The following is a 10,888-nucleotide window of genomic DNA, read 5'->3' as shown; positions in this document are numbered from 1 at the left end:
AACCTGAACCACACGGGTATGTAACCACTGAAGCTTAAATCAGGCAGACAGAAGTAAAGAAATCATGCTTCAATTATATTAAAAAAAAACTCTTGCAAGTCAATAATTAAAAGATAAGTAATCCAGCCTGACCAGGCAGTGGCGCAGTGGATAGAGCGTTGGACCCAGGTTCGAGACCCGAAGTCATCAGCTTGAGCGCGGGCTCATCTGGTTTGAGCAAGGCTCACCTCAAGCAAGGGGTTACTTGGTCTGCTGAAGGCCCACAGTCAAGGCACATATGAGAAAGCAATCAATGAACAATTAAGGTGTCGCAACGAAAAACTGATGATTGATGCTTATCTCTCTTCGTTCCTGTCTGTCTGTTCCTGTCTCTCTCTCTGTCACTATAAAAAGATAAGTAATCCAAAAAAAAAAAAAAAAAAAAAAAAAGAAATCATGCTTCATCCTTCACTGCAATGTGAATGTTTACAATGACAGCACCTCCCCCAACCCACTCACCTTCTGATTTGGGTATACTCTCTGTGCTCCTGTGCAGGCGGCCTAAATATGCATTATTCTAACAGCACTATAATTTCACTGTCCTTTAATTATTGGTTTAAACACCTGCTTCCCCAGAAGACTCGAGGGAAAGACGCATACTGACAGTATTCAACCTAATGTACTACATATATGTGTACAGCAGATTCAGTTAATGTGAGACGTGCTTACTTTAAATTCACAAGACAGGAGACTGCATTAAAAAAAATCAAAAGGAAATATCAAATTTAATTTAAATTTTAAAAATCAGAAATCATATGAAAAAAAAAAGCAAATCAACTCCTAAAAAAAGAGGGCTGCATCTTGGTGGTCATATTTATTGCAAGGATTAAAGAAAAATAAAAGTGCCATTTGGCTTAAGAATCTGTGAGTTATGTGCAAATCAACACATTTCAGGAGTGGAAGAATCCTTAGTTATTTTGTAATATCAAAATTTATGCAGATTTCTCGTGGAATATCTTCTACATTTAAAGACATAATCATACAAAGTCTCCAAATCTCCATACAGGATAAATTCTTGGTTTTAGCCAACTCTCAATGGAGGGGCAACTAGCACAACACCATCTCCCCGGACAAAGAGCATTGGAATATTCCTTTTCGTTGACTGGAAGAGAAAAAAAAGAACAGAACATGTTTATATAAATATGTAGCACAACGAACTAATCTATTAGCAGTTTACTTTTCCTGGATATCAGTAACTAGGGGAGACTGGAGTTATCCATCAAAATCCATTCCCTGGCACACAACTAAACTCTATTTCTCATGCTCCCTTGCAACCACATAAAGCCATGAGCCTGAGTTTTAACCAATGGGAAGCAAACAGGGCCCTGGCCCAGTAGTTTAGTAGGTTAAAGCATCATCCTGGAGTGCTGAGGTTGCCAGTTTGAAACCCTGGGCCTGCCTGGTCAAAGCACATATGGGAGCTGATGATTCCTCCTCCTCCCCTCCCCTTCTCTCTCAAAAGAATAAATAGTCTTTAAAAAAAAAAAAAAAGCATCGTCTTGACATGCCTAGGTTATGGGTTTGATCCCCAATCAGCATATACAAGAATCAATGAATGAATGCATCAATGAGTAGAACTACAAATCGATGTTTCTCTCTCTAAAAATTAATAAAAAAATAATTTAGCGATAAAAAAAAAAGTCAACAGAAGTGACTGACTCATAAACCCCCCATGAATTTCACTCTATGGTCATACTCCCACTCCTAGAGATCCCACAGGTTGGCAGAATCCTAAGAAAGAAGAAGTCTGGGCCTCTGACTGAACATTTGGAAGAAAGCTATTATTGTGCAGACCTGAAACCCCACCCAGGACAATTATGTGGGGAGAAATAAAATTCTATTGTGCTGAGCCATTGCATGTTGCTACTGCAATCATACATATAAAATGAATACCTGGGGTTAGCTTAGGTGTCAATCCTTAGGCAGTAATGAAACAGATACAGAATGTTGGAAATCCTCTTACACCTTGGCAAACACATGGTAAACTGCCTGCAATGACTTAGAAAGTAGCTCAAAGGCCTCCCAAAACTATAGGTTCTGGGGGAAGAGACTGGAAAGTCAAATGTTGGTAGATAGTGCTGTTAACCTGATGCACTCAGCAAGGAATATGAGAGAGAGATGAATTCAGGAAAAAACTACCTGGTTTTCAAGTGAAGATTACAAGACATAGGATTCAAAGGTTTAGAAAAGCCAACTGTTTTTAGATCCCAAACTGTAAACATAAGCAGGAAAAAAAGCTTTGAGGAACAAAGCCCAGTAAATGTCTGTTACACAAACTAGACCCAAAGCAAAGATCAGATTAAGAGTACTGCCTTCCCACCACAACTCAATCTAGTAAATGGCCTCCAAGGTAGTGGAACACGAATTTGAGAGAAATAAATACAGGTGAGGAAGTAAATAAAGAAAGGTATCAACAAGCTATGTCTTGGAAAGAACATTGACTAGGGATACTGGCCACAGATTGATTGGAAGGGCCTGACCAGGCGGTGGTGCAGTGGATAGAACGACGGACTGAGATGCGGAGGACCCAGGTTCGAGACCTCGAGGTCGCCAGCTTGAGTGTGGGCTCATCTGGTTTGAGCAAAGCTCACCAGCTTGGACCCAAGGTTGCTGGCTTGAGCAAGGGGTTACTCAGTCTGCTATAGCCCCCAGTCAAGGCACATATGAGAAAGCAATCAATGAACAACTAAGGTGTCGCAATGAAAAACTAATGATTGATGCTTCAAATCTCTCTCCGTTCCTGTCTGTCTGTCCCTATCTATCCCTTTCTCTGACTCTCTCTCTGTCTCTGTAAAAGAAAAAAAACTGATTGGAAGCAATCAGATCAGAAATATGAAGTCCTATTTTTTAAAAATATTTGTTTATTTACTTAGAGAGAAGAAGGGGGGCAAAGAGAAAAATACTGACTTGTTGTTCTACTTATTTATGCATCCATTGGTTGATGCTTATATGTGTCCTGACTGGGGAGTGAACCCACAACCTTGGCATATGGAGATGATGCTCTAACCAACTAAGCTACCTGGCCAGGGCTGAAGTCTTAACTTTATTTTTTAAAGATTTTATTTATTCATTTTAGAGAGAAGAGAGAGAGAGAGAGAGAGAGAGAGAGAGAGAGAGAGAGAGAGAGAGAAGAGGGGGAGGAGCAGAAAGCATCAACTCCCATATGTGCCTTGACCAGGCAAGCCCAGGGTTTTGAACCGGTAACCTCAGCATTCCAGGTCAACATTTTACCCATTGCGCCACCACAGATCAGGCTGAAGTCTTAACTTTTAAAGAAGTTGCAGAGCCAAAGAAACCACAGCCTAGCTACAATAAAGCCTTTGACTATTTGAATCGTCCAGCAAAAGCAAGAAGTTGCCTATGAAAACTGCATCTCCCATTTAGGGTTGCCTGATTTAGCAAATAAAAAAACCGGTCACCCAATTAATTTGAATCCTAGATAAACAAAAAAATGTTTTAGTATTATACACGTTCAAACATTGCATGAGACATACTGGACCTAACCAAGGGATTTCTTCTACTTCTGGGACAGGGAACAGACATGCCTTCCCAGGGGATTTTCAAAGCTAAGGACCAGTAACAGCTGTATGTTCCCATTCTTTCCTTTATTGAAAGGGAGTTTTTGTGGTGGATATCCTGTCCCTGCTCTGCTTCAGTGGATGTGAGAGGGGTAATAGCAATTAATTCATCCTTTATAGCTTATAACAATCTGTACAAGTGACATGTAATCTGAGAGAATACTGCAAATCAGTGGAGATCCCAGACTCTGAGCTGATGTCTTCCTTGTCTCTTTTAGGGTAGAGGTAAGTGTGTTCTGTGTGTGAGAAGTAAGGTTGTGCAATACCCACCCTTGTTGGTCTTTATAGCAACTAGACGATCATATTCACAAAACTCAATACAGCCACACTAATACCAGTACACAGCTTCACAGAAGGAAACACAGTATGCCAGCCAGGTAGCATACTCAGTGGGAGCTGTTATAATATTCCAAGGACTCTTCTCTAGCTACCTAAATGATAGCTCAATTACCAGGTGGGCGCAGGAGCCACCCTGGCTTAACTACCCAAAGCTCCATATAGAAAGCAGTATCTCCTGACCTGTGGTGGTGCAGTGGATAAAGCGTCGACCTGGAAATGCTGAAGTCGCCGGTTCAAAACCCTGGGCTTGCCTGGTTAAGACATATATGGGAGTTGATGCTTCCAGCTCCTCCCTCCTTCTGTCTCTCTCTTCTCTCTCTGTCTCTCTCTCTCTCCCTCTCTCTCTCCTCTCTAAAAATGAATAAATAAATAAAAATTTGCCTGACCTGTGGTGGCGCAGTGGATAAAGCATCGACCTGGAAATGCTGAGGTCGCCGGTTCGAAACCCTGGGCTTGCCTGGTCAAGGCACATATGGGAGTTGATGCTTCCAGCTCCTCCCCCCTTCTCTCTGTCTCTCTCTCCTTTCTTTCCCTCTCTGCCTCTCTCCTCTCTAAAAATGAATAAATAAAATAAAAAGAAATTAAAAAAAAAAAAAAGAAGAAGAAAGCAGTATCTCTTATCCCAGTCCTACAAATGTAGCTTCACATTCACAAAGGAGGGACATGTGCCATTACAAGTATCAACTCAGAACTCAGGGAAGCCCAAAGCAAGAGGCCAATACAAGCTCATAGAGTTCTCCCACTTCACATAGTTTACTAACCAGGGATATACTTCCCATAAGTAGTATTTCCTAGGAAAACAGCTGACATTCCACTTTTATCAGGTTTCTAGGGTAAGAGAACTGGAAAGGTAATCCATGATCATTTTTCCATGGAAATAATTTTTTTTAAATTCTTTGCTCGAGAAGACAAGATGGCGATGGAGTAGGCAGACGTACCAACTTCCACCTCCCAGAACCACAGTGGATTACAAACTAATTTTAAGAACCATCATCTGGAAAAACCAACTTTGGACTAAACTAAGAGGACTCTTCAACCAAGGAACACTGAAGAACCACACTGAGACTGGTAGGAAAAGCAGAAATGCAGAGAGGGCTGCCCAGCTCCCTGGAGCAAACGGCAGCCGGGAGAAACTCGCGTGGTAGGAAGTGAGTTTAACAGAGAGGGGAGGGTCCTGAGTCCCAAGAACAAAGCCCCAGCATGCAGCCCAGAGCCTAGAAGAGGCGTAGGGATAGTATTTAGCTAGAAACAAGACAGGATACTGTTTGTGAGAAAGACTGATTTCTCAGACCCAGGATTCTTCTTAAAGGGACCGTGGAGAAAACCTCTCTCACAACCACTCACCTGGGGCTCCAGGGGATGGGAAGAGAGGAGAGGACCGGAGTAGCAGGAAGAGAGTATAATCTAGGAGGCACGGGGAGAAACATTTTGAGAGACAGGCACCCTAACCCCTGGGACGAGTCACTCCCAAATCTAAAGTGAATATTTCCCCTGGAAACAGCAATACCAGCAAAGGGAAGCAGGACACCAGCCAAACAAGCTCTCCCGCGGTACTCAGAGCAGAGTCCCTTAGAAGGAGGGAGCTTTTGGGACTACAGTAGTGAGTGTTAGGGTCTGAGCTGCAGTGCCCACACCCACACGGCTGAGGGCTCGCCGGAGGGCCAGTGGCAGCCAGATGCAGAAACACGGTTCTGTCGGCAAGGGCGGAAGCTGGCTGGCCACCCCTGAGGCCCAGGTGTGAGCTCAGTCTTGCCCAGCTGGGGAGGAGGGGACGTGCAAAAGTGGTCAAGGCCAGCTGCGGGCCGCCTGCAATCCAGCCTGCAGGGGAAGGGCAGGAGCCCCAGAAGGGGTGGAGACCCGCCCTTGAGCAAGGGCACAGGAGCACAGCCTTGCCCCATCCACGGACCGGAGGCTTATGGCCTGACTTGGGAGCCAAAACCCCAGAACAGATGGAGTCCCACTACTGAGTGGGGGCACGCAGTCCCGCCTGGCCTGTGGAGCCGAGGCTTGCAGCCCTCTCACGAGTAGGCTCCTCCTGCAAGGACGGGGTGAAAGCCCAGAATCAGGCGGAGACCCACAGCTGAGCAAAGGTGCTCACCCCTGTCCTCAGGGCTGAGCATAATGCCACCCGCGGGGGTGGGGCGAAGGCCAAGGCCATCCAGGCTTGTACACCCAAGCACTTGATCACAGCCACTCCCGTGAAGGAGAGGTGGAAACTACAGCAACAGCCCCAGTGGGCAGGCATCAGCAACACCCTAGGCAGCAACAGCAGAGGGAGTGGCGGGCCTGCAGACAGACCACACCTAGGGAATACAGAGGCCACACCCAGTGGAATCCAGTGGCCAAAACCTTCTTTTACACAGAAAATATGAGAAGGCAGAGAAATGCAACACAAATGAATCAAGAAAAATCCCCAGAAAAGGACCTGAATGAGTCAGATATAACCAAATTACCAGATGCAGAGTTTAAAATAACGACTGTTAGGATGCTCAAAGATATTAGAACAACAATATATGGTCATTACGAAAACCTAAATAAAGAGAAAGCAAATATAAAAAAGGACATTGAAATAATAAAAAAGAATCAGTCAGAAATGACAAATACAGTATCAGAAATGAAGAACACAATGGAAGGAATTAAAAGCAGGATGAATGAAGTTGAGAATCGAATTGGCGAGTTAGAGGACAAGATAAATGAAGGCATGGAAGCAGAGCAGAAAAAAGAAAAGAGACTCAAAAAGTCTGAGGAAACTCTAAGAGAGCTCTGTGACAACATGAAGAGAAATAACATCGGCATCATAGAGGTTCCTGAAGAAGAAAAGAAAGAACAAGGGATAAAGACTTGGTTCAAACATATCATAGCTGAAAACTTCCCTCAATTAAGGCAGGAAAATGTCTCAAAAGTTCAAGAAGCACAGAGAACTCCATTAAAGAGAAACCCAAAGAAATCTACACCGACACATCATAATTAAATTACCAGGCCTGGCCGGTTGGCTCAGCGGTAGAGCGTCGGCCTGGCGTGCAAGGGGTCCCGGGTTCGATTCCCGGCCAGGGCACATAGGAGAAGCGCCCATTTGCTTCTCCACCCCCCCCTCCTTCCTCTCTGTCTCTCTCTTCCCCTCCCGCAGCCAGGGCTCCATTGGAGCAAAGATGGCCCGGGCGCTGGGGATGGCTCCTTGGCCTCTGCCCCAGGCGCTAGAGTGGCTATGGTCGCGGCAGGGCGACACCCCAGAGGGGCAGAGCGTAGCCCCTGGTGGGCGTGCCGGGTGGATCCCAGTCGGGCGCATGCGGGAGTCTGTCTGACTATCTCTCCCTGTTTCCAGCTTCGGAAAAATACAAAAATAAATAAATAAATAAATAAAAAATAATTAAAATACCAAAGCTAAGTGATAAAGAAAATATTAAAAGCTGCTAGAGAAAAATAGACTCACCTACAAAGGAGCCCCCTTAAGGATGACTTCCGACTTCTCAACAGAAACACTTGAGGCCAGAAGGGAATGGCAAGGAATATTCAAAGTAATGCAGAACAAGAGCCTACAACCAAGACTACTTTATCCAGCAAGGCTATCGTTTAAAATTGAAAGAGAAATAAAAAGCTTTCCAGAGAAAACAAAAACTCAAGGAATTCACTACAACCAAACCAATGCTGCAAGAAATGCTAAGAGGCCTGTTGTAAACAGATCAAAGGAGAAAAAGAATATAGCAAAAGAGAAATACAGTTTTAAAAAATAAAATGGCAATAAACAATTACATATCAATAATTTTAAATGTAAATGGATTAAATGATCCAATCAAAAAACATAGGGTAGCTGCATGAATAAGAAAACAGGACTGAGGCCCTGGCCGGTTGGTTCAGTGGTAGAGCGTCGGCCTGGCATGCAGAAGTCCCGAGTTCGATTCCTGATCAGGGCACACAGGAGAAGCACCCATCTGCTTTTCTACCCCTCCCTCTCTCCTTCCTCTCTGTCTCTCTCTTCCCCTCCCGCAGCCGAGGCTCCATTGGAGCAAAGATGGTCCGGGCGCTGGGGATGGCTCCTTGGCCTCTGCCCCAGGCACTAGAGTGGCTCTGGTTGCAACAGAGCGACGCCCCGGAGGGGCAGAGCATCACCCCCGGGTGGGCAGAGCGTCACCCCCTGGTGGGCGTGCCGGGTGGATCCCTGTTGGGCGCATATGGGAGTCTGTCTGACTGTCTCTCCCCATTTCTAGCTTCAGAAAAATACAAAAAAAAAAAAAAAAGAAAACAGGACCCGCCTGACTAGGTGGTGATGCAGTGGATAGAGCATCGGACTGGGATGCGGAGGACCCAGGTTCGAGACCCTGAAGTCACCAGCTTGAGTGTGGGCTCATCTGGTTTGAGCAAAAGCTCACCAGTTTGGACCCAAAGTCGCTGGCTGGAGCAAAGGGTTACTCAGTCTGCTGAAGGCCCGTGGTCAAGACACATATGAGAAAGCAATCAATGAACAACTAAGGTGTCACAACGAAAAACTGATGATTGATGCTTCTCATCTCTGTCTGTTCCTGTCTGTCTGTCCCTATCTATCCCTATCTCTGACTCTGTCTCTGTAAAAAAAAAAAAAAAAAAAAAAAAAAACCCCAAACAAACAACAAAAAAAAGAAAACAGGACCCATACATATGCTGTCTACAAGAGACACACCTTAAAACAAAAGATGCACATAGACTGAAGATAAAAGGATGGAAAAAAATATTTCACGCAAATGGAAATGAAAAAAAAGCTGGGGTAGCAATACTTATATCAGACAAAATGGACTTTAAAACAAAGGCTATAATAAGAGATAAAAAATGTCACTACATAATGATAAAGGGAGCAATCCAACAGGAAGATATAACCGTTATAAATCTACGCACCTAATATAGGAGCACCTAAATCTATAAAGCAGACTTTGATGGACTTAAAGGGCGAGATCAACAGCAATACTATAATAGTAGGGGATTTCAATACCCCACTAACATCACTAGATAGATCCTCAAGAAAGAAAATTAACAAAGAAACAGCAGACTTAAAGGACATACTAGATCAGGGGTCTCAAACTCGCGGCCCGCCCACCAATTTTGTGCGGCCCGCAGACTAATCAAACTTCGTGGATTAGTCTGCGGGCCAGTCTGTGGGCTGCACAAAATTGGTGGGCGGGCCGCATGCGGCCCAACGAGTTTGAGACCCCTGTACAGATCAACTCGATTTAATAGATATCTTCAGAACCTTTCACCTTAAAGCAGCAGAATATACATTCTTTTCAAGTGCTCATGGTACATTCTCTAGGATAGACCACATGTTAGGGCACAAAAGTAGTCTCAACAAATTTAAGAAGATTGAAATCATATCAAGCACTTTCTCTGATCACAATGGCACGAAACTAGAAATCAACCACAACAAAAAAACTGAAAAATACTCAAACACTTGAAAACTAAATAGCATGTTATTAAATAATGAATAGGTTAACAATGAGATCAAAGAAATAAAAAATTCCTAGAAACGAACGATAACGAGCATACATCAACTCAAAATTTATGGGACACAGCAAAAGCAGTCCTGAGAGGGAAGTTCATAGCATTACAGGCATACCTTAAGAAGCTAGAAAAAGCTCAAATAAACAACTTGACCCTGCATCTAAAAAAACTAGAAAAAGAACAGCAAGTAAAGCCCAGAGCTAGAAGAAGGAAGGAAATAATAAAGATCAGAGCAGAAATAAATGACAGAGGTTAAGGAAACAATACAGAGGATCAATGAAACCAAGAGCTGGTTCTTTGAAAAGGTAAATAAGATCGATGAACCTTTAACCAGACTCACCAAAAAAAAAAAAGTGAGAGGACTCAAATAAATAAAATTAGAAACGAGAGTGGAGAAATAACAACTGACACAAGAGAAATACAAAATATTGTAAGAAAATACTATGAAAAAATGTACACCAAAAAACTAGACAACCTAGATGAACAAATGAGATTGAAACAGTTATCAAAAAACTCCCAAAAAAGAAAAGTCCCGGGCCTGATAGCTTCACAAGTGAATTCTACCAAATATTCAAAGAAGAACTAACTCCTATCCTTCTCAAGCTATTTCAAAAAATTCAAGAGGAGCCTGACCAGACGGTGGCACAGTGGATAGAGCTTCGGACAGGGATGCCAAGGACCCAGGTTCGAGGCCCCGAGGTCGCCAGCTTGAGCGTGGGCTCATCTGGTTTGAGCAAAAAGCTCACCAGCTTGGACCCAAGGTCCCTGGCTCAAGCAAGGAGTTACTCGGTCTGCTGAAGGCCCGCGGTCAAGGCCCGCATGAGAAAGCAATCAATGAACAACTAAGGTGTCGCAATGCACAACGAAAAACTAATGATTGATGCTTCTCATCTCTCCGTTCCTGTCTGTCTGTCCCTGTCCATCCCTCTCTCTGACTGTCTCTGTCTCTGTAAAAAAACAAAAAAAATTTCAAGAGGAAAGAAGACTTCCAAGCTCCTTTTATGAGGCAAGTATAATTCTGATTCAAAAACCAGGCAAAGACAACACAAAGAAAGAAAATTATAGGCCAATATCCCTGATGAATTTAAATTTTTTTCTTTTTAATTTATTCATTTTAGAGAGGAGAGGGAGAGACAGAGAGAGAGAAGGGGGAGGAGCTGGAAGCATCAACTCCCATATGTACCTTGACCAGGCAAGCCCAGGGTTTTGAACCGGCGACCTCAGCATTTCCAAGTCGATGCTTTATCCACTGCGCCACCACAGGTCAGGCCTCCCTGATGAATTTAGATGCTAAAATCCTCAATAAAATATTAGCAAACTGGATCTAGCAATATATGATAAAAATCATACACCATGATCAAGTGGGATTTATTCTTGGAAGGCAAGGCTGGTACAATATTCACAAATCAATCAATGTGATTCATCACATAAACAAAAGGAAGGAGAAAAACCATATGATAATTTCA

The 10,888-nt window shown here is 43.6% G+C and overlaps 1 protein-coding gene across 1 annotated transcript in view; it reads right to left on the bottom strand.

The window, feature by feature from the left end:
* Positions 1-735: 735 nt before the first annotated feature.
* The window catches only part of LSM3 (LSM3 homolog, U6 small nuclear RNA and mRNA degradation associated), a 33,766-nt gene continuing 23,613 nt past the window's right edge, over positions 736-10,888 (bottom strand). The window contains exon 4 of the mRNA XM_066350930.1: positions 736-1,141. Coding sequence (XP_066207027.1) covers positions 1,061-1,141 — 81 coding nt within the window. The 3' untranslated portion in view covers positions 736-1,060. The remainder of the gene's footprint in view (positions 1,142-10,888) is intronic.

This window comes from Saccopteryx leptura, chromosome 10 (genome assembly GCF_036850995.1).
Source record: "Saccopteryx leptura isolate mSacLep1 chromosome 10, mSacLep1_pri_phased_curated, whole genome shotgun sequence".
Taxonomy (NCBI): Eukaryota; Metazoa; Chordata; class Mammalia; order Chiroptera; family Emballonuridae; genus Saccopteryx; species Saccopteryx leptura.
This window is presented reverse-complemented; position numbering and strand designations above follow the sequence as displayed.